Source organism: Talaromyces rugulosus, chromosome II (genome assembly GCF_013368755.1).
Source record: "Talaromyces rugulosus chromosome II, complete sequence".
Lineage (NCBI taxonomy): Eukaryota > Fungi > Ascomycota > Eurotiomycetes > Eurotiales > Trichocomaceae > Talaromyces > Talaromyces rugulosus.
The window spans coordinates 1629108-1652541 of NC_049562.1; the positions used below are offsets into that span (position 1 = coordinate 1629108).

Genomic DNA, 23434 nt, shown 5'->3' on the forward strand with positions numbered 1-23434 from the left:
AAATTTCCCTTTCCAACATATATTGAACAATCCTACATTTTAGACCCCCGTTGCAGTTTCTTGAGGCCATTCTGGTAATTCTTGACAAGTTGCCGCACAGACAAATCCAACAACACATCCTCCGATCCACCGGGGATCCTCGCCGTGGGGACATCTCTGTATATCCGCTCAACAAGCTCTCCTCGCCCCGTGCGCGTCATACCATTTCCTCCAAATAGAAGCACTGCGCACTGCGCGCATTCGTTGATCACCATACCGGCCTTGGCCTTAGCCAGAGCCGTCAATCCGCCGAGCTCTCGATCGGCATCCTGCTTGCTCAGCTTGGTCATCTGGTAGAGGAACTGGTCAACCCAGGCAGAGAGAGTCTCCAGCTCTGCACCAGCCTTGGCTAGTCGATGACGGACGACGGGCTGTGCAATCAGTGGTTGGGAGAAAGCCTCTCGCTGGAGGACGTATTCAAACGAGGTCGACAGCGCAACGCGGGCTTGTCGTACGATTCCAACGGCGATCGTGAGCCGTTCGTGGTTGAAGTTGGTCATCACGTACTTCATGCCGGCGCCTTCTGTGCCGACCAGGTTGGATACGGGCACGCGCACATCGTCGAGTTCGATGTAAGTGGTACCTGACGTTTCCGAGCCGCAGATCCTAATCTTGCGCCTGTTTACACCGGCCTGGTCCTTTAGAGGCACCACAATCAGAGACAGACCGGCTGCCCCAGAGCCCGGAGGGCCCGTACGGACAGCCATGGTGGTATAGTCGGCCCAGATTCCATTGGTAATCCTTTCTCCAAGTCAGATTTTTGTACTATTTTCTTTGCTTTTTTTTCTAAAAAGGATAATTTCAGTAGTCTCAACGCACCATTTCTTCGCGCCATTAATGATATATTCTTTTCCGTCGGCGGACTTTTCGGCGGTTGTCGTGATATTGGCCACGTCGCTTCCCGCATCAGGCTCCGTAATGGCAATGCAGCTTCTCTTTTTGCACGTCAACAGATCCGGCAGAAATCGTTCTTGGAGTTCAGGAGAGCCGAATTTTATGATTGGTGGAATTCCGAATGCCATGCCGGCCGTTAACGAGGTAGAGGGGCCTGAGAGACCGGACCTAGACATCTATTAGAAAGGAAAACATATCAGTAAAATAGACTCAAAAAACCCGTCGATTCAGCGCAACAAACTTCATCGGTGTAAATTCCTGTGTGTATATAATCCCACTCTTCGACTTTGACTCCCAAAATATCATTGATGCCAAGTCTCTTCAGCCACTGCACGGGCAATGGAGCTGGAAGGTTGGGAAGAATCATGTTGTGTTTTGCGAACGTCTCAAAGACATGCTCGGGAACAAAGCCCTCGCGCTCGTACTCGAGGGCGTGTACATGGAGATTTTCGTAAAGGAAGGCGCGGCATTTCTTCTGGAATTCCAGATGCGACTCGCTGTAGTATGGTGATGGCAGACCGCGGAGGTAGGGCGGTTCGGAGAAAGGTAGAGGGTTGGGCGAATTGGTTGCCATGATGTTTTATCGAACAAATATATACAAGTACCGAATTCCTTTTGTGGTCAATATCGATCTGCCAAAAAGAAAAAGAAGGACAGAAAAGAGAAAGCAGGGCTCGTGTATAAATGAAGCAAGAATTGAAGATGAACGGAGCTCCCCAGCTGCCGCTCCATGTTGTCTGTGGGGTAAGACCCACCACAGCCGGCCTCGGGTTGCTGGGCCGAGGTCCAGTCGCTCGCGGGAGAGCCTTCCATTGCATTATTATTATGGATGCCGAAAAGATTCCGAATATTAAGAACCAAACTCACATGCTGGCTAGAGAACGAACTTTCACAGTTCAGATTCCCCCATGGCGCTAATGACGCTTGATACTGGGGGGAAGCAGCTCATTCGTTCACACAAACGGTATCCGAAAGCGTTGTTTACATGCGGGGAAAAAAGGGTTTGGAAAGGCCGGTGGATTTGATCAAAAATTGGCCCAGATTTGAATATGACAAGTCTGCAACCCAAAACACCATCTGGAAATCTAGAACATCACTAGGAATAGTCATCTCCGACTTGGTCAACTCCGACGACTGGACTGGAACGGAATCAACATGATATAGTAATAAACTATATACACCAACCCTTAGCAGCAATTTCCAAGCATGCTTTGTTTTTTTTTCTTTAGGCAAGAGAGACATGAACAAACATATTTGTCCTTGTGCTTCCCCAAATGAGATATTCATTAGCCGCAATGATGATACAAGGCATCCGTTCCCTATCAAACTACACGGCTTCATGCAGTTGACAGGGAGGACAAACATGACCAGGGACAAACTGAACTGGTCCCACAGTTGTGCCATGTCACATTGAAAACAAGAGCATAATCGCTCAAAAACAGACTTGTACGACACTTTATGTGATACCTACGCTGAGCATTTTACCAATAAAACAAACGGGGTTTGAGCTGCTCCCGTGTTACTTGTTTTGTGACACCAAAAGGCTGAGCTCAATACAGGAGCGCATCCCGTTTTCAGTTGCTACTGCTCTTGCCTAACTTTATGTCATGCCAATATCGTGGAAGAAAAAAAAGACAACCGGAGACGGCCTGGTTACCAACAGCAGGAAATTTCTTCAGTCCAAACACATTTCCTTCCACACTTCTCCGAGAGGAAAACATCGCACACTCGCCACCCTGGCACTGAGATACTAGTCACTCATTTCATGACGAGCTACGGAAATGGCATGCCCTCTCAGGCAGGGTCAGCTGCAGAGTCTTCGGTCAACTATAATAACAACTTTATAGTTGGTCCCTCAAATGGTGGTGGATTGGTTGTCCTCGGAAATATTTTTAATGGTAATTGATCATGACTTTATTCTTTGAGCTTTTTCTGATTGCTAGCCAATAGAATCGTCACCGGAATACAATTGCATGCAAGCTTTGCATTCTCGCTACGAGACGGCCAAACATAAACATCCAAAACGCGTGCCAAATACATGCTCTCAATAACCCTATATTTTTGGAATGGCGTGAAACAACTACGCAACCAATTCTGTTAGTATTAGCAGACCCAGGCTGTGGAAAGTCGGTACTTTGCAGAACCCTGGTCGACGAAATATTCAACCCGCCACCGCCGCAATGTTCGGTCTGTTACTTCTTCTTCCAAGAAGATAACGTGGACCTCAACAAAAGCACGGCTGCCCTCTCTGCCATTATTTTTCAAATGGTGGAACAGGACAAAAGTCTGGTTAACTATGTTAAACCATGGTACAAACGTCGACAAACAGGTCTCTCAGAATCCTTCGATGCACTATGGGAAATCTTACGTGGCATTATCAATGATCCCAAGCCTAGAACTATCGTATGTGTTTTGGATGCTATCGATGAGTGTGAACCAATTTCAAGGACATTACTCATTGAGGGAATGGGAGAGTTTGATGGTTATCAGCGAGACAAGCGTTCCCAACTCAAGTTTCTCGTCACTAGCAGACCGTACACAGAAATTGACCGACAATTCCGACAGAAGTGCAGTAACCTGGCCCTAATCGACATGGAAGATGATGGATTATCCGACCAAGTCGGTAAAGAAATCAACCTGGTGATCGACGACAAAATTCCGCGTATTTTCAATAGCTTCAGGCATCCGCCTAATACACGAACCCAAACGGAGATTTCTGAAAAGCTAAAAGGCAACAACAACAGAACTTACCTATGGTTGAAACTTATGCTTGATGCCATCCATGTCACTACTCTGCCTGGGGATCATCAGTGGGCGGCATTTGTAAAGCAGATGCCAACAGGATTGTTTGATGTATACGCGAATATTCTCGACAAGGTTGATCTTCAAAAGCGGGGAGAAACCATCAAGCTGTTCCGTATTCTCCTTGCTGCTACCAGGACATTAACTCTCAAGGAGTTGAATGTAGCCCTAGTAGTAGCGGATAGAATCAAAGAGAACGGTCACAATGCAAGACCAGCCCATGACCTATGTTTCTTTGACGAGCATAAACTGGTAGATTACATCAGGGACATCAGTGGCCGAACGGTTACTATCGTTGGACCGAATGTTTACTTTATCCATCTGACAATGAGAGAATTTCTCACGACTGGAAATCCCCCTGCAGCGAGTTGGTTCAGTCAGAGCTTCCAGATATCTCACAATACTCTTGCAGAAATATGCATTTGGTACATTCTACGGCAATTTGAACAGCAATTTGGCAAACGGCCTCTACCGAGTGCGTGGCAGTGCCCTCTACAGGGTGAGAAGAGAGATCAGACCAGTTACGGGGAATGGTATAAAGGCCACCATCGGGATGTAAAGCATTTCGTGGAAACAGATCCTTTCCTACCGTATGCAGAATCGAGATGGGCTACGCATGTCAGAAACTCTGGTGATGACTTGCAAATTAAATTACTTCCCTACGTCCTTGAACTTTGTGGACTCAAATCCAAAGCTTCTATAATGTGGTTCCAGCTTTACCACACACACCGGTGGTTTTGGGACGTTGCTCGTCCTACTGAATTTCCTACGTTCGTCATCATAGCTACATGTGGATTAAAGGCAGTCTTGCAGAAGATATGGGATAATTCTTGCGATGCCAACATTGATTTCCAAAGCCAAGACTTTCTTCAATATTCACTCCGGTTGAGTCTTCTAGCGCTCGTCGCCAGAGAAGGACACATGGATGTGGTCAAATTCCTACTGGATAAGGGTGCTCATCCGAACCCGCATCCAGAGCTCAATGGCATGACTCCGCTACATCATGCCTCTTATAGAGGTCACCATTTGCCCAGTTGGAAATTTGACCTCCGAGTCACGGAGTCACGGAACACGTTGCAGTTGCATGCAAGGCTGAGCCTGCACAGTCATGTGAACCGAAATTTTCTCGTCCGGTTTTTGGTCTGTTATATAGCTGGGATGAAACGGGGTCATGTTTATTGATTTATGAGTCATTTCGTTGACTCAAAATGGAACCCATGAGCGCAGCCCTAGCCCTTGGAGGCCTTCCGGGTATTTTTGTATCTTGTGTACAGTGCTTTCAATATATCAAATTTGGCCGAGATTTCTCGAGAGGCTTTGGCTTTGCCCTGTGCAGACTCGAAGCAGCCGAACTGCGTCTCATACGGTGGGGAATGTCCATTGGCATCGGAAGCCCCGAAACGAAACTACAAACAGAGAATTACAGCCCGGAGGATATCGAAACAGCCTGCCGTTGGCTGGAAGAGATACAAGAGGCGTTCGGTTCCGCTCTCAAAACATCTCAACGTTACGAGAGGACAGTCAAAGACCCGGATGCTGTGATCCATCTCGATGTAGAAGCAGAAATCCGTGGCGGAAAAAAGGGGTTTCAAACACTGCATAACAGATTGCGTCGAATTTGCGACCAGCGTCTAAACCTAAAGCCGGGTACACGAGATCGGCTTTCGTGGGCCTTGTATGGGAAAGGAAGTTTTGAGAACCTGGTGGAGAACATTTCCATGCTGACAACCAATTTGGTTGAATTGTTTCCTTCTAAAGTTGGTACCCAGAAGGAACTGTGCCAATTCGAGATCAAAGACCTTGATCCAGACAGCCTGACTCTTTTAGACAAAGCCATTGGTCAAGAAGACAAGATCCTCAGAGCCACCCTGGACGCCGAAGCTGAGAAGTGGCCCAATCTCTATTCAAACATCGAGGTGACAGAACATTTCAGGGGTCATTTCGGTGACAACATCGGACCCGGGGGGGCGTCAAGGAGGACGATCTTCTCCGGTATCAGGGCCGGCGGTAATGCGGTGGCTCATTTTGGGCATAACGTCCGTATGCAGGGAAGAACGGATTTCGACAGCACCCAGCAAAACTAAGAGGGTCACCATCAGTGCTGTATTAAATTCGTTTTAATCCAAGGTCGATAAACTCGTCCCGATTTATGTAGAGAAAAATAGCATGCATATTCGTTCATTTCTCCATGAGTCTAAATCATTTTTTACTAAACAACACCCAAGAAAAGACATCATCGACTGCCCTAAATCCGAGAGATTATCCCCCGGTAGAAGGAATCCATCGCTTCCCACAATGATTCGAACGCCAGCTCTGTAGGAAAAAAATACGAACTATAAGATCGAAAACAAATTCGTCGAGGAAAATTTAAACAACGCGCTTGACCTGTATTAAGGGAATTTGTCAGTCTTCATCTACTGAAGGTAATTAATGTCGGCGCAGGAGTCGTTACCTCAAAGAATCGCTTAAGCCACCAAACCTGGAAGAGACCCTCTCCGACGAGGAAAATGAGTTGGAACAGACTCCACCATTTGACACGCGAGTTCGTGCTTTCGGCCGTGTTGCGGTGCACTCGTTCTCGGACGACGATGTAGGACTGTTCATCGCGCACCTGCTCAAGAGACTCCGATAGACGGCGAACTAAACCACTCATCAGAATCTTGAATATCATAAAACAAGGACAGCGATGTTATTTCATACCCTCATAGTCCAAAGGATCTTGCTTTATTTCCGACTCTGACACGTATACAATCCCGTGCACATTGAAAGAGACCTCCTTGGAATTCGACGCCCACGCCGCATTGCTGAAGCAATAGGTGTGCTTGCCATCACGCTGAGCATCGAAAGAATAATCTTCGTTCGAAATGGAATTGCGGAAATACTGGCGGTTTCCATTGGGATCTTCAACCTGTTGAATAGAGAAAGCAAGAAATTAGTTAACTCATATCGGAAGACAGAACCACACGCTACACGGAACATACCCAGAAATCAATCTCGAGATTCCCGCTGCCTCCAAACTCTCGGTCGCCGACCTGGAACGAGACGGTCATCTTGTCGTCTTTGTGGAGGGTTTCGTGGAAGCATTCGCGCGAATGGGCTTTGAGCTGGATGCTGTGGGCGGTCGCAGCCCCTATCCAGCCCAGCATGGTGACCAGGACGGCAGATGTTGAGAAGCGCATGTTGTCGAGATTGCGCTTGTGTAAAAGTTCCGGAGAATTAGAAACAAAAACCGACGGCGTGCGAGGCGAACAATGAGTGTGGTTGTTGAGAAGCCGCGGTGGTCGTCCAGGCAAGGTGTCAATTATCGCGATTCCGCGGATCGAGAGGCGCTCGGGCCACATCCTAATCGGGCAATGGAATGGGTGTGTAGTTGTACTTTCTTTGACTGCGTCATTCTCTATACATATTATTATATCTGCATTAAAATAAATTACTTTAGACGGTATAAATGGTATTGTTAAACTATGGTGGACATTTTCAGACGTCGGGTTGCTTAAAAAGGAGATATCACACGCGTGGAGACATTCTGTCTCGACGAGATGTAGGCAAGAGGCCACTCAGCAGTTACTGTTTATAGGCAGCTTGAACACATCGAAGCTAATTAGTTCTTCAATCGTTTTTTATTTTACTAATATGACTTTTTTTGGTAACACCATTCATACTGACGAGCAGTAACTCCGCGTATACAGCGTTAACTACCATTGAGACTTGGAATAGCTCAGCAATAACAAACAAGTTAGCACGCGTACATCGCCAGGGCAGATTTTTAACGTCCTTTGGTTATACGAATATTCTACATAGCATCTAGCTTCATACCAAGCCAAATACGATGTAGATTATTGCTATAGTCTCGTTCCACCAATCAAAGAGAATCCTCTCTCCGCCAATCATACTCTCTCATTCAACATCGTTTTTTTGGCCTTCTTTTTTGAGGCTCCCAGAAGCATCACCGTGTCCCCTATTTCGCACTAGTATCATAATCAAAAGACTTGTGTCGTGGCACAAACTAACACATCATTCCTGTACCGGATACACCGCTGTTTTTTCTGTTTTGTGGTGCTCTGGCCCTCTATTTCATCCCTCGCTCCTACCGGACCTGTCAACCAACTATCTCACGTACATGATACATATTAGTATCGTTCACAAGTACTATCTACACCTACACTGTTTACTGCGTAATTATTTTTCCAGCATGTTATTTGATCAGCGACGAACCACGGCAATGGCTCGGGTGCTGACAATACGGTACGGTACGGAACCATGTTCCAGCCAATAGAAGGGGCCACTCGGCAGTAAAAGCGGGGCCTGTCGGACTCAGCCGTACCGGAACCACAGGACGAGCCCGTACCAAATAATGCTCTGTTTTTACCCCTGAAAAAAATCCCCAAATACTACTAGCACGACTAATTAATTAATGCAATCAGCGTTAGTTGTTAATGGGGCCACCTACGCGAACCGGAGATGGGACGCGTTGATACCACACGAAAATCTCATTCTTATTCTTATCCAACCATCAACGTGCTGACAGAATAATAGTTGTAGGGCGTGTTGTCACCGCCAGTCGGGAGACAACACATAGTTCATAGTAGGAGTAAAAAAAACACGCTTCAAATAGTGAAAAGATAAAAGGCAAAAAAAAAAAAAAAAAAACAAGGACCGACTCGCGACTTGCACGGATTGGCGCTAAAGCACCGCGGTGGATGCTCAAGTTTCAACGCTCCCTGAAAGCCAGCAGCTCCCTTTGACACTAAGTAACTTTTTTTCCCGAAGCGTGACGTGCCATCTCAACCTCTCTCTCTCTCGCTCTCTCTTTCTCCCTCTCCCTTCCGTCGACATCGAACGTTCCACCCCCGGCCATCGCATTGACGTTCCTTCGCCCTCGTCCGTCCAATCTCTCGGTCCCTACCGCTTGATCTTCGCGTGCGCCATGATCTGTATTGTGGCTCACTCGGCATCTATTTGATTCAAGCGCGGTGAACAACATCAATCAGCCCGACCGATTACCACCTCCCTAACCGAACGAGTCCCTCTCCCAAAAGACCGCATCTCGACTTCCTCGCGGCTAGTCTTTATTTCTATCGATTGTGAAAGACATTGCAACCCGATTTCGAGCATCTCGGTCTACCTGCTCCTAGCCGTTCCCGAGGTCCATTGATCAGCAGCCACTTGTGCATTTTCCAGGCGTCCATGCTTCATCATTCCGGGCGATAAAGGGCGCGGCAAGCAGTTGCTTGCTGCAGAAGACGACACGGAAGGTGAGTGCATCTTTGGCGACGTCTAGTGTACTGGGCGATCCGAGAATTGTCCCGGCCCATGCTCTTCGTCCTACAGTCCGCGACTATAGTCAGCTACCTATCATGCGAAACAAGAGTCTAACGTGAATACTTTGTTTCAGATTTACATCCTCCCGTCTACTTAAATTCGGCATCTTCGCCGTCCAGCGGTCCCGTCGAGCACTTAACAAGCTTGCGAGACGGCCCACTGGCAACTATTTCAATAGACTCATCGAGAGCTACCTCGCCTGCCGCCTCCAGTGTCCAAGCAGTTGGATCGCCCGGCCAGCGGCCGTCGCGTGGGTCCCCCGAGTCGCTTCCATCTTTGCCGAAGTACCCTGGCGCCTGGGACTCTCTGTCTTCATCGCCTGAAAACCGCAAAGCGAACAGTGCATATTTCACTGCAGCCTGGGGATCACCATATGCAACCCCCAGCCCGCGACGACCCTCGTGGACATTAAGTCATAGGCCTAGCCTGGGCCTTGCCTCTCGGGATACCTCCCCAGCAAGAGGGCGTGGTCACATCTCAACGCGTGGTCTTGAATCATTGCGAAATACCTCAGCTTCTAGCCAATTCCCTCGGCATCTGTATAGTTCTATTGGTCGACCTACGACAAGAGACATCTCCGGCCCGGTAGTCGATCCCTCCGTGAAACAATTTACGCAGGATTGGATCAACCAGTACCTCTCTGGCCAGCCAAGAACGGAACGAACAAATTGGTTGAGTGACGACGAGGAAAGTGAAGCACCATCCTTTACTACTGCTCGGAACAATTTCGGAGACGATCCAACAGAAGGCTGGCTTGGTCTTGACGATCCCCGCGACGAAGAACTTTTAAGGACCCCTACAGCGGCCAAATCTGTTTCCAAGAAAGCTAACGGAGGACTCGATATCAGTAAACGAGGACGGTCCCGCCCCAAGCACCTGTCTACTCAAAGCACAGCCACTCTCAAGCAAGAAGATTTCTGGGGTTTCGCATTCGGAGACGAACCACAGTCAAACGCAATGGCAGATATCAAAGACACACCGGAAGTACCGGTGGAGAATGAGGTGGCTACTCCTATCTCTCCAATCGAAAAGCCGTTACCGCCTCCACCACCAGGAAACAACAACAACAACAGCGACGATAAACCCGAAGAGGACAAACCGGAGCCAGCTCCCCGTCCCGCAGTTCGCCAGACTTCTCAACGCCAAAAGAAAAAAATACCGTGGCGCGGCAAGGCTTGTATTATTTCAGTCCCCCCCCACGACCTCAGAGGATCCGAGGAGGCAGTACATCGCCTGTTGAGCAAAGCAGATGTCGAAGACCGATTAAAGCAATGGCGTGAGGAAGGGTACCATGTTGATGGATTTGATGTTTTCGCCCCAGAGCTGGGATCTGTGGACACTCAAGATGGCGGTTTCAGTCGACTGCCTTATCCAGACCCAGGTGATTTCAAACAGGATCGGGAATCTAAAAACTACTCTGTCCGGTTCCCAAATCTAGGCGAATGGCAAGCATATGTCAACGATCTACAAGAAGAAAAACTCCGAAAGCTGGGTGTATTCTTGGGCGATGATGAGCCACCTGCAGCAGCAGCTTCTCCTGCGTCTATGGCAGCAATGAACCACGTGGCATCGTTCCCCAGTCATATCATGTCTCCTCCTATCCCGACTTCTTCGGCCGCCAGCAATCCTTTATTCGGTTCACATCCATTCTCTCCTCATTTCAATCAATCTACAAATCCAAGTACGAATGCGGAATCCATGGCTTCACCACCGCCCCAATTTGGTGCCCAACACCCATACTTCGGTATGGACGGTAACCTAGTAGCAGGTTTGCCATACCCATATCAACCGACACCTCCCCTTGCCGGCTCTCTTACTCCCCAAAGTCTATTGAATGCGCGCCAAGCAAGCGTTATTTCACCCGGTGCAAACGGGTTGCCAAGTCTGAACTCCATTTTTTCGCCTGTATCCCCTCTCAATGCGGAGGATATGTTCAGTCAACATTCAATGGAAGGTTATGGGGGCAGAGATTTTGTTAACGCCTCCGCAAATCATGACTCTATAGGGCACGATTACCAAACTCGCGAGTCGCGGGCTGCAACTCTTATAATGGACGAAGCTCAGGCTAATGCCGAACACTTCCAGTCGTCGAATGTGGAAATTGCTCAACCCACCCCGCGTGGCCATGACCGTAACCTAAGTGAGACGTTACAAAAAGGCTTAGACCGATACTCGGAGACCGATCACCATTTGGAGAATTCGATCCAAAGACAATTGGAGAGATCTGAAAATGATCTACAGAAATCTCGCTGGGCTCTTCCTGAAGAAGAAGTCCAGCCTTCTCCTACTCACCCACAGTTCCCTATACAGGACTCTTTCTCCACTGGTCACCATCGCCTCTTTGGAGAGCAGCAACCTATCAACAATACCCAAGATGCCGATGAAATTGATACAAATCCTAGTCTTGCGGGAAGCCCTCGCGACAATAAAGTCGACATGACTCACCATCCTTGGCACAGTGCGGACCCAAGTGCGGGTTCATTTGCAACCGGTCACAAGTCGAAATCTTCTCTGACCGGTCTCAATGTTGAAGCCAAGGAATTCGACCCAACGGCATCATTCTCGTCGAATGCTTTTACCTTCCATGGTGACTCATTCGAGACCAATGGTTATGCAAATGGGTCGATATTTTCGCCAGCATCTTCGGTCTTCAAGCCCAGTGGATCCTTGGGCAGCTTCAACGTTACAGCTCCTGCATTTACCCCCTTTGGTAACGGCAGCCTAACTAACGAAAATACCTCCTTTGTACCGAACTCTTCCAAAGGATTTACTTTCTCAGCCGCATCTTTCAACGCAGATGCTCCTGTTTTCAACCCTGGAGTAAGCCTCACATCAAATATCTCCGTGGCACCTGATCAATTCAAGAGCAGTATTTTCGGAGATATCGACTTTAGCCAATCATCCAATCCTTCCAAAAATTCCAAGGCTATTCCTATTGTGCGGCCTGATGACGAAGAAGATGAACATCAAGAGATTGTTGAACCTGGTGTGCAGGGTCCCCAGAAACGTGCTCGTCGTGGTGCTGGGGAATCTGATCAAGATGCTACATTACCCACCCCATCACCGTTGGGAGAAGCGGCTCAAGCTCAAGCGCCACCAGCCCCTGGTCAGGGACACAAGCCCGCCGAAGGTAAAGAGAACACAGTGCCTTCAGAAGAAACTGTCGACGTTCCTGTGAAGCCTTCAAGCCCTGATACCAAACGCCGTCGTGCAGAAGATGAAGAACCTATTGAGAAAGACACATCAGACATTGTTCTTGACAAAGATATCCCACCTGCTGTTGTCAAGGATGATACTCCTGAACTGTCGGAATCTAAACTTGAGCCTGAAGCTTCTGTGGACATTCCTGAGGAACAAATCCAAGACGAGCCCAAAGAAGAGCCCAAAGAAGAGTCCAAACAGGAAGATGTGGTGGAAGCAATAGAGGAGCCAGCTCCTGCTTTGCCTGAAACTGTTACGGAACCTGTCACGGATACCCCAAAAACGGAACCGCCCAGAAGAAAATCCATTTTCGAAGCGATGCGGTCATTCTCTTTCCGACCTTCGATCTCCGAATTCGTTCCCTCAACAAAACAAAATGATGAAACTGCTCAGCCTGAACCGAAGGCCGATCCCACCAAGTCTGAGCCCGAAAAGCCGAAGGCCGGTCTCTTTGCATCACGTTACGCTGTCGAGGAGACAGAAACGCCTGCAACTCCCACTGCTGAATCCAAATCGGAACCTCGGTCGCTCGAAGCCGTCAAAGAAGATGACCGTGAGGGTGATCAAGATTCTCTTAATGAAGCAGAATTGAACGCAGTGATGGATCAGCTTAATGGGGATGATTCAGATGTCGGAATAGAACGAGTTATCACTCCTGGTCAAGTCACTTCACACACCCCAGAAACACTTTCTGCACAACAACCACATCTTCCTCACATCATTCGCAGTGACGCTCCAAGCCCAAGTCCAAGACGCAACCTGGAACAACTTGTGCGAAATGCTCCAAGGCTTGGATCCGACATGGATGCTCAATCTCAAAATGCGTACTCGCAACGAGACTTGCCGTCTGGCGCACAGTCTCCTGTCCGTCAACTTCTAAGCATGAACGAGCACATTAGCGACTGGGATGATGTCATTTCATCGGGTGAGGACGAGAAACTGGTTCAACGAAGCAAATTCTTTGATCGTCATATCAATGACCTGGTGGGACAGGTCCTGGAGGAGCGCCTTGGTCCTCTTGAAAATGCGCTTGGTGTTATTCAAGATTCTGTCATCTCAATGAACTCGCGGTCAACCAGCCGACAACCACTGCGCAGTAGGTCTGACGTGGAGCACAGCGATGCTGACGACGAGGATGACGAAGAAGACGCTCGACCAGTGAGCCCAGTCAACAAACGAGACAGAAAATTAGAGAAGATGAGAGGAATTATTCTAGAAGCACTCTCTGCTCATGGAGTTGCGAAAGAGCCTTCCCCACCTGCGGCTGGATTGTCTGCAATTCAAGAAAGTATCGCTGAGCTGAAATCCTTGGCGGCCAAACCCGACACTCCTAATATCAAGGAATTGATTCAAGAAGCTTTTGTTGCGCAAGCACAAACTGGTGCTAAGAAGTTGACCGAAGCTGAAGAAATCGGGGCTGACAGCCTGAAGCTACAACTGGACGGTCTTAAGAGCATGCTTCGTTTGGCTGATGAGCGTACTGAGCAAGAAATCAAGGCACGTCGTGATGCACAGGAGGCTTTGATGGAAGTCCAAAAAATGTTGGGCCATACTGAAAGTGAAGCTGAACGCTACCGTCAAGCTGCCGAGGATGCAGAGTCAGATCTTCGCAAATTGCGAGAGGAGAAGATTCCCCAGTTCGAGAAGATCCAAAACCGCTCTGAAGCTGTCGAAAAACAGCAGGAGTCCTGGGAATTAACCCTTTCAGAACTCTCTGCAAAGAACATCGCCCTTGAGGGTACTCTTGATGAGTACCGCGTTTCACACGATCACTGGAAGAAGAAGGTTGCGGCGACAGAAGAAGAGAACAAGGAACTCCACACCAAGACAGCACACCTCAGTTCTCGTATTGAAGACAGCATGCGCGCTCGACAAAGCTTGCGTAGCAAATTTGATCGTCTTCAGGATGACATGGTGAATGTAACCCGGGACATCGCTCGTGAACAGGCAAAGGCACGCAAGATCGAAGAAGATCTTACATCCAAACACAATGCTCTTCGCGCTGCGTACGACAGAGAAGTCAAACTTCGCGAGAAGCTGGAACTAGATATTGACGAGCTCGAGAAATCGGAACGCGAAGCATCGAAATTGAAGTTCATTTTCGGTCAATCTCAGGAAGAAAACCACCGACTTGAGGAGCTTGTCGCAACTCTGCGCAAAGAAAGCCATGAACACCAGGGTAATGCAGCTCGCTTTGAACGTGAATTCAACGAAGCTCGCGAAAGCAGTCGCGTGGAGATCCAGCGGGCAAGGACTTCAATGGAAGCCGACCTGGAATCCGCTAACAACCAAGTCAACTATGTTCGTGCACAGCTTGAAGCTGAAATTAACCGTCTAGAGAGCCAGGTTGAAAATGTTCGTCTCGATGCCGATACTACTAAGGAGCGCTACGAGCTTCTCTTGGAGGAAGCCCGCGAGAACAAAGCTTCTGCTCTGGCTGAACTTGGTTCTTCCAAAGATATGGCCATTGAAGAACAACGCAAGACGCATGACCGTGTCCTCAACGATCTGCGTGAGCGCCACGCCCGCGCTTTGCACAACTCCTCTGAAGATCGGCAACGTATCGAGTCTCACACGAGTGAGAAACTCACCTTGGCCAACGAAAAGGTGGCTCACTTACAGGACCGTGTGGCGCATCTAGAAGAGAAGCTAGAGATTACCAAATCAGCAGCACTTGCAGCTGCCCAGGCTGCCCAAGCTAAGGGAGTCTCCGTATCTCCAAGCCCTGCCAAACATTCCTCGTCACCATCATTGTCCTACAGACAGGACTCTGGCCCCGAAAAGATTTCCCCTCAAGCTCTCCGAGAATCTATCCTTGTTCTGCAGGATCAATTACAACAGCGCGAAACTCGTATCGAAGAACTTGAGCAAGAGGTGTCTGAAATTGACAAGGATGCGCCAAATAAGATCAAAGAGAAGGACACGGAAATCAATTGGCTTCGAGAATTGTTAGGTGTCCGTGTCGACGATCTTCAGGACATCATCACAACACTCTCGCAGCCTTCTTTTGACCAGAACACTGTTCGTGATGCCGCAATTCGCCTCCGTGCCAATCTGCAAATGCAACAGCAAATGAAAGAGCGGGAAATGGCAGGCGGACAGCCATTCCCATCGCTGGCTGACATTGCAGCTTCTCCACGCTCGTTGCCTCTCGCAGCAGCAGCGGCTTGGGGCAGTTGGCGAAAAGGCAGGGAGTCGTTCACTTCAGAAGCTGGAGGCTCACAAACACCTTCAAAATCGAATAACACTGGTGGGTTTCTGTCAGGACTCTTGACTCCACCTAACTCAAATGTACGATATACACCCAAAACTATGACAGCGCCGCCTGGAATGGGTAAGATGGGCCCTCGTCGAACAGCATCCGAAAGTCGTCCGTTGAGAGGATCCAATCAAAGCCCACGTTCTCTATCTACACGACAGGCCGACAAGTTACCTGCTGTTCCCCAAGAGCAATATGAACCACCGACAACCCCACCACTGCTTCGAGGATCCAGCTATGACCATGATGCCGAGCCGAACAGCTACGATTCCAGCGCTTTGCTAGATGACAGCGACAGCATCATAGCCCCTGACTCACCCAGGGCAATAACAGAAGAAGCTCTCTTTTCGACACACGAGTAATCGATGGTTTTGCCTGTCACCGCCGCTACCAGATTGAATTAAAGCGGCAGCCGGGAAGATCTACCCTCAGTTTCTAATTGTCTATTTACATGCACTCTCCCCTTAGTTTTTTCGATGGCAACAGAATGTAGCACTTTCTAATTTGCATAGCGCGTTCTTTTTTTCACGACACCCTTTTCTAATTCTCCACCTTTCGCTTTTCATCTTTGTGATGTTTTTTTTTTATCGATTTGGTTTTTTTATTTTATTACTATTGATACCACCTCTGCCCAAGTCGTTACAGCACTTCAACTTCATTGTTAATAATTACCCTCCTCACCCTTTTTTTTTGTCCGCGTGACAAGTCCATTCTTTGAAATAAAAATATTTTCCTTACTTTTGTCAAATGTTATCTTGATGATTTTCCCACCCAGTTTGGGTTGTGTGTATATATCGTTGATATTGGATTGTTCTGTGTTTGTTAAGCATATCTATTATCTGATTCTTTCGTGTTTCACATGTAATGATAATTTGTCTTCCAAGATTTGTACTGATACATCAAGTTTACCACTGAATACCTTTTCCATCTGAGAGTATCAATTGGCTGCAAATCTACTTGTACTCGTGGGTTTCCTTTGTCTCCACTAAGTGTAAAAGACTATATCAATTAATACATTCAAGAAAGAGAAAGGTGCCTCAGTTATCCCCTTCTGAGCTTATTCAAATTGAACATTCGCCAGAACAGCCATCCATAGAACCCAAACCACAGCCATCCACCCGCCAAAAACTTGATCATACCTGTACGATTCCCCTCCCAGATCCAATTCTGGTACCATCGAGAAGTCGGGGATGATGTATTTCCTAGAACCTGTGACACTACGCTCTGAGCATACACATGGCAGTCCATGGCGCCTTCCTGGCTGTGCTTGACGCGTCGATTGTACTCTGTCGTGATAGGTTGGTAGATTGAGCTGGGGGGAAGTTTGCGGTCCTCGTGGGCGATCCGAGATTGAACGCCTCCAGTGACCACAACAATTACTTTGACACTTAAAAAAAACGTTAACTTAGGATGAAAGGAAATTTGGGGCATTGCGTACTTAAATGGTTCAAGCTCGATTCTTAGGGTGTCGCTGAATGAATGGAGAGCTGCTTTGGAGGCATTATACACCGAGCCGAAAACATACGGGAGTATCTAGTTCAAATATAAAACGCCCCAGTCAGATTACAGTCACTTTTGCAAGATAAGTGATCTTTGTTCTCACTTACTCCTGATACAGAGCCAATCTGCACAACAGTTCCTTTTGCTTTCATAAGCAAAGGCAGAAATGTCTGGCACATTATGATCACGGCGAAGAAATTAGTCTCAAAGAGTGTTCGGGCTTCTTGTAAATCAACGTCCATAGCTGGGATGGTATAGTCTGATAAGAAAACGTTCAGCTCAATGTAATCGTTTCTATACCAGGGTGCAAATCAATCATACTTCGTCCGCTGCAATAAATATCATGTCAGCTGTTGATCAAGTAAGGACAAGAAAGGCTAGGGTTATTACGCATTATTGACCAAATAATCCAGCCCCTTTAAACCTACTCGTGACTCGATCTCTTTGAAACAAGCTTGAACGCTCTGCGGGTTATCGACCGTGAGATCCAACGTCTCGATTCCAATAGCTTCAAGATCGGCGATTTTGGATCAGTCTCTTGCTGTCGCGAAAACACGTAGGCCATGTTTGAGAAATGCGTGACTCGGCGAGTAGCCAATTCCTCCTGGGGAGCAGCTTGGTTGATAGGAACAAATTAGCTTGCATTTCTAGATGATACATCTAGGGTTAAGGGTGTACCCGGTGATAAGAACTGATTTGCGAGACTCTGTCGGTGTGGCCATATCTAAAATTATGGAAATAACAACTTAATATCAATTTTAAAGAGAAATTACAAAAAAAAAGTTCAACATTATTGAATAGAGCGACTCGCTACAACAAGAAGTTGCCTATGGATATAGCAGCCGGCACGTGGTAAGAGCAGAAACAGCCAACCGAGGTTAAAGAACTCATACATTTTGTCAGCGATCAGCAATTGAACATCATTAGGTACTAACAGCCCAATAGCTTCGTGGTAATGATCCGGTGTTGTTCGATGTTCCTCCGACATGACATAACTTAGCCCTATGAGAACACGGGAGTTATTCCGCGGGGAGACTAACTTAAAGAGCCGAATAATTAGCGTAACGCTGCTAACCGCGACCTTTACGTCTTTATTATTCTCAGATAAATAAAGAATTTCAGTTTAGATCCAAAGGCACATAATTTCCGTCACGCATTCAGTATGAAGCCATTTTCGCGACTGATCCGCTTCGAGTCTGAGGGAGAGGCATTCTTCGCCGATCTCAACACAACAACAGAAATACCATCAGCAGGGTCATCAATAACGGCATATCGGACATATGATGATCTCATGAACACCCAAGATTCAGTGGAAGTGACTTTCGAGAAGGTGTGCTTTTTATTCGTATTGATTGGAAACAAAAGTGCTCAAAATTATCTTGTGCCAGATACTCGCTCCATTGCCACGTTTCGACTTGCCTATTTACTGCGTTGGGCTCAGCTATCGATCTCATGCAAAGGAAGCTAAGGTTCAAATTTTCCAGATTCTTAACTTTGGTTCCTTCAAAGTGCTAATCCTATGGATAGCTCAATATTCCCGTCAACCCACCAGTGTGGACCAAGCCGCCTGCTGCTCTGGCGTCGGCCGAAGAGGACATTGAGATGAGTCGCTATTGTGCGTCAAATTTTCCAGATTGGGAGGTAAACAACACTCAGTTCCCTGTCTAGGCTTTTAAAACAGCAAATTACTAACAAACCACCCTATAGGGCGAACTCGTTTTTGTCACGTCGCGAGAATGCCGAGATATCAGTGTAGACGAAGCGGAGTCATGTATTCTTGGATACACAGTAGGCAACGATCTCAGTTGCCGGTTTTTCCAGCTTCCAGCGCAAAACGGCGGGCAATTTTTCTACGCGAAAGCATTCGATAAATTTGCGCCTATCGGACCAGTGCTCGTCAGTCCAGAGCTATTCAACAGTGGTGAAAAGACAGAATTGACAACCCGGGTTAATGGAAAAGTCATGCAAAATATTGAGATCCAAAAGGATCGAGTCTTTTCGCCAGCACAGGTTCTTAGTTTCATGAGCCAAAGTAAAGAACCCCGCTTCTTATTGTCAGAAAAACGAAGCTTATATCTGGATATAGGCACAACTATACCCGCGTACACGGCCGTTATGACAGGCACCCCAGCCGGCGTAGGTGCATTCATGACGCCCAAGAAATTTCTACGACACAACGATGTAGTGGAAGTTGAAATAGACGGGCTAGGAGTTCTTCGCAACAAGATTACCTTTCCGGATGGGCAAGATTCACAGCTGTAAGTCCGCCATGATTTATCCTTGGGAAACCATATTAATAGTACCTGTAAGAAATAATTCGCGCTGACGGTCCATGGTGTCACAAAGCTATACGTATCTACGAGGTCTTTTGAGCATCGTTATGTATCAGCTCAGCAGGTGGTGGTAAATTCGTGTACCAAATATCGATTGATGTTTCTTGTTCCTATGCAATGAAGGGCATATAAAGTATATAAATAGAAAAATGTCCTACATCATGTATGCATAGTTCATTAGCAGCAGTCTAATACAAGTAAAAGTAGTCTAGACTGGCCTCACAAAGCAAACTATCAATATTTCTAAGAAGTAAATAAGTGTCCTCTCATTGGCTCTGCTTGATGCGAGGACTACAGACTGATGATTGGTGGGCGCCTTTCCTCGGCCCCACACGGTTGCGTCCCTTCGCACTCTCTGACATCAGAAGTAGACAGTGGCAATCATGTCACACTGAGTCTTTACGATTGAATGGGAAGCCCTGCTTTGCAAATGAATTCAACAACGGATCAGCATCAGAGTGACCGTGTTTGTGACCGTTGCGTTCAGTCAGTTCTTCCACCATTCTTCTTGTGGCGATTAGTATGGACCGACTAATTGTATCCAGGCGAAAAGTTAAATGTATAGCATCTCAAATAGTATCTACACCAACAAAATAAATACTGATTCTTATTCTATTTAAAAGGTAATCAGCAGCGTCCTACGTGTTCAAGATGCCAGGAAGCTGGCATTGCTTGCGTCTACTCGTCAAAACGCCGCAAACCTGGTCCTCCAAAAGGAGTCCGTCGAAAACGACGCTCTCCCCAAACAGGGCCAGACATGCTCCCGGATCCTACTCAGTTGATGAACGAATTAAACTCGGAGATATTTCCTAACCAGGATATTGACTCGACATCTACAAATATTGATTTTCTATCAGACAGCGGATTTCCCGGTGCAGAAGCGTTTCTTGGGCTCGATTTTTCTAATACACCTTCGACTGGGGCATCCCAAATACAAAACACATCTGGCACTACTATCGGACTTTACGAGCTGCCATTTAGTCCAGCGGAAGAACTGGATTTGTCAGTTTCGGCCATACTGTTTTCAAAATGGGGCTTACGAACTAACAATGTTGATATAGATTGAATAATTTCTTCGCCTATTTCCATCCATCTGGGTTTCTCTTTCAGAAAAACAAATTCTTCGCTCAGTACCATGATGGACTTCTGGACAGGGGTCTCATCAACACAATCCTAGTTGTAACTTTACTGACTTTGAGACCTCGCGCCACGACCGACCATATTAATCTAGAGGATCTACTAGATCGATTGAGGAACTCATGCTCTCATGCCATTGAGACTTCCAGTGGTTTCCTCACACTCGACATCTTTAGGCAATCATGCATGCTTACCTTTTTCGATTTCCATCAAAGACCCGGGCTTCAAAGTTGGATGAAAGTCGGACAATTGACGCGTCATGCATATCGACACGGGCTAAACCAAATTGAAAATCCCGACACATGTGCAATATATCAATTTCCACACATACTTCATGAAGATATTGAAGAATGGCGACGTGTGTGGTGGTTCATTTATACACTGGATTCTTACTCAAACATCATCGCTGCAACGCCATTTTTGATTGACCCGGACGGTATCAATACCGCGCTGATAGGCCAGCAGTCTACGACCACAGGAGTAGACGGCCTGCAGAAGTCAGAAAGAGCTTTTCTAGCACCTGAGCCAGATCATTTATGGAAGACCATGCAAACAATTGTCGCCAATAAGAATGAATTAAATGCCAATATCCATTTGATTACTACTACGATACTGCGGATGGCCGCTAAATTATTGTTCTTACGCAAGCAAAATCCATCAGAAAGTATATTCCGCCGAATTGAATCATTAAAGGGCCATATATCAGCCGTACGACTGGCAATGCCGTTACGCTATATGAAACCGACGAGGGATGTGATAATTAATGAAACAAAAGAAGAGCACCATGAACGATTGGTTTGCATACTTCATATACATGCGGCTTTGCTTATGCTATCTGTCCCTCCATACCCCCACCAAGATGAGAATATGTGGCTTCTTTCTTGGCGGCAATGCCTTGAACCATGTGACGACATCGTATCTGCTGTCAAAGAATGGGATGGTTCGTTCTCTTCTAATACAGACCCTGCTCTATGCTACATAGTGTTTGGCTCACGAGTTATAATTTGGCTACTTGGTAAATACGGTTTTGAAGATGACTTCCAGGTACAAGAGAGAATGAACAGAGCGAGTGACATTCTGACACTATTCTTGGATCATTTTGAACCATTGTGCTGTCAACCTACAGTTCTCAAGAGTATGTTTATCTCTATCTTCCAACTATTTAGGATTATCCGTCATCTAACTAAGTTCTATAGCATGGTTTGAAAAGCTCAATATTCAATATTCTGGGCCTTTTGGACGTGAACAGGTTTCTCAGCTATTACAATCAACCAATGTGCTATTCCCACTGAATGCAGCCCATCCGCCCATACAACAAGACCAACCACCAAATGCCACTATACCGCTATCTCTCAACCCCGTTGAAGAAAGTGGTCTAACAATATCGAACTTATTTGCAGAAGATTTCGCCATCGACGACCTTCAACTTATAATTTAGGGGTTATATGGCCGAGGGATTCGCTAAGCGGCATGTATACTTAGGATAATGACACATCAACCAGCCTTATTCGCTGCAAAGTCACTAGGAATCTCTGGTCCCCATATAGCCAGAGACCCCCCTACACTGCGCATATTCTTATAATCAGTGTTGACCACATCTCCATCCGCATAATGCTCAACCTTGAATCCACTCGAGTCCAGCCAGTAGTCGAATATTTGACTTCCTAGAATGTGCCTGCCAACACCCCAGACAGGCTTCCATTTCTGTTCCTCCAGCCACCGATGACCCATTAATTGGGTATCAAAGTCTGTGACCTCGAACGAAGCATGGTGAAGATACGTCTTTGACGTTCCCGGTGGCGCTCTACCGAGGAAAAAGCAATGGTGATCAGAATACTCCTCGCCCAAGTCGAGGTGCATGAAAGTCATGAAATCAACCCATTCAAATTTATCGTGCCGCAGTATATCTGAGTGCACAAAGTTGAAATTTGAAGTATAGAAGTCAAGTTCTTCTTCAAACTCGCAGCACACGTATCCTAGATGCCCTAGTTTGTGAACAAGAGCAGGCGCCGGTTTGAAGCGTTGGAATGTGCCGAGTCTGCCTTTCTTGAACGGTTCGTTCAATGGTCCATGTGACTCGATTATCTTTGATGGTGGTTCTTGAGATGCATCTATATCTCTTTCCTTTTGACCGTGGACGACATGCATAAAAGTCCCATTGGGGCGGGGAATCGTAACGAGACGCCCTCCACCAGGGGCGTGGCTAAGGTCCTTGATGATAGCATTTTCGATTCTAGTCGTTTTTTCGAAATTTTCTTCATCACGCGCAACAAATGCTGCCCCGAGGAACCTGGAACGACGGTTTTCACTCTGTGACGCAACGTAAACATACGGGTCTCTGCCGTATCCTCGATAATAAATCGTATTTCCGATCCGTTTCTCTTCAATCAATCCGAAATCGGCAGCGAATTTTTCAAATGTTTTTAAATTTGCATGTTCAAAATAAACGTGTCCGAGTCGAGACAGCTGGACTTTTGAAGCGTGGTTGTGCACATCTGGGATTGAGGTGGGAGCAACGATCCATTCTTGCACCGACCGAGGGAGGCGGGCGACGAGATCGATAATGAAGGACATTATGGTCAGTGGTCATGTACATACAAAATGGCCATCATTATCTAGATCTGATGATTGTTATTTATTCTAAACCAAGGTGGTATATCTAATAAGATTTCAACTTTACCACTCCAGTTGCCGTCCGAGGATGATCAACATTTGAAGATGTTCCGCGGAGCATTTAAACAATCCTCCCCAACCAAATAACATATCTGAAAACATAGATCAACCTCGGGACGGAACAAATACAACTCAGTAAAAGTAAAAATTTGGGTTTAGTTCTATATTCCCCTAGTTTATGATCTGGCCCTTGGCGATTTCTCAACAATCCGGCTGAAGAGCTTTATATGTAGACCATGCGGCAACATCAATATTTTCTTCATCCATACTTTAT

General features: G+C 46.9%; 7 protein-coding genes across 7 annotated transcripts; 3 read left to right on the forward strand and 4 right to left on the reverse strand.

Annotated features, from left to right (window-relative positions):
* Positions 1-32: 32 nt before the first annotated feature.
* Positions 33-1507, reverse strand: TRUGW13939_03036 (uncharacterized protein; the record flags this gene model as incomplete). Its single annotated transcript, XM_035486222.1, has 3 exons — positions 33-780; positions 859-1109; positions 1175-1507. The coding sequence occupies 3 exons, from the start codon at positions 1505-1507 to the stop codon at positions 33-35; spliced, it is 1332 nt and encodes a 443-aa protein (XP_035342115.1).
* A 1691-nt stretch (positions 1508-3198) lies between these two features.
* On the forward strand, positions 3199-5819 carry TRUGW13939_03037 (uncharacterized protein; the record flags this gene model as incomplete). Its single annotated transcript, XM_035486223.1, has 2 exons — positions 3199-4875; positions 5010-5819. The coding sequence occupies 2 exons, from the start codon at positions 3199-3201 to the stop codon at positions 5817-5819; spliced, it is 2487 nt and encodes an 828-aa protein (XP_035342116.1).
* Positions 5502-6914, reverse strand: TRUGW13939_03038 (uncharacterized protein; the record flags this gene model as incomplete). Its single annotated transcript, XM_035486224.1, has 4 exons — positions 5502-5555; positions 6188-6375; positions 6436-6643; positions 6717-6914. Coding segments are annotated over 4 exons (648 nt in total), but the record flags the coding sequence as incomplete, so codon positions are not given.
* Positions 6915-7957: 1043 nt separating this feature from the next.
* On the forward strand, positions 7958-15879 carry TRUGW13939_03039 (uncharacterized protein; the record flags this gene model as incomplete). Its single annotated transcript, XM_035486225.1, has 2 exons — positions 7958-7985; positions 9131-15879. The coding sequence occupies 2 exons, from the start codon at positions 7958-7960 to the stop codon at positions 15877-15879; spliced, it is 6777 nt and encodes a 2258-aa protein (XP_035342118.1).
* A 679-nt stretch (positions 15880-16558) lies between these two features.
* On the reverse strand, positions 16559-17582 carry TRUGW13939_03040 (uncharacterized protein; the record flags this gene model as incomplete). The annotated part of the gene is made up of 5 exons (XM_035486226.1): positions 16559-16904; positions 16956-17050; positions 17125-17276; positions 17339-17346; positions 17446-17582. The coding sequence occupies 5 exons, from the start codon at positions 17580-17582 to the stop codon at positions 16559-16561; spliced, it is 738 nt and encodes a 245-aa protein (XP_035342119.1).
* Positions 17583-18179: 597 nt separating this feature from the next.
* On the forward strand, positions 18180-21925 carry TRUGW13939_03041 (uncharacterized protein; the record flags this gene model as incomplete). The annotated part of the gene is made up of 9 exons (XM_035486227.1): positions 18180-18347; positions 18406-18486; positions 18545-18658; positions 18725-19049; positions 19104-19275; positions 19896-19909; positions 19974-20352; positions 20412-21622; positions 21684-21925. 9 exons carry the CDS (start codon positions 18180-18182, stop codon positions 21923-21925), a joined length of 2706 nt encoding a protein of 901 aa, XP_035342120.1.
* Positions 21926-21981: 56 nt separating this feature from the next.
* Positions 21982-23061, reverse strand: TRUGW13939_03042 (uncharacterized protein; the record flags this gene model as incomplete). The annotated part of the gene is made up of 1 exon (XM_035486228.1): positions 21982-23061. One exon carries the CDS (start codon positions 23059-23061, stop codon positions 21982-21984), a length of 1080 nt encoding a protein of 359 aa, XP_035342121.1.
* Between the last annotated feature and the right edge of the window lie 373 nt (positions 23062-23434).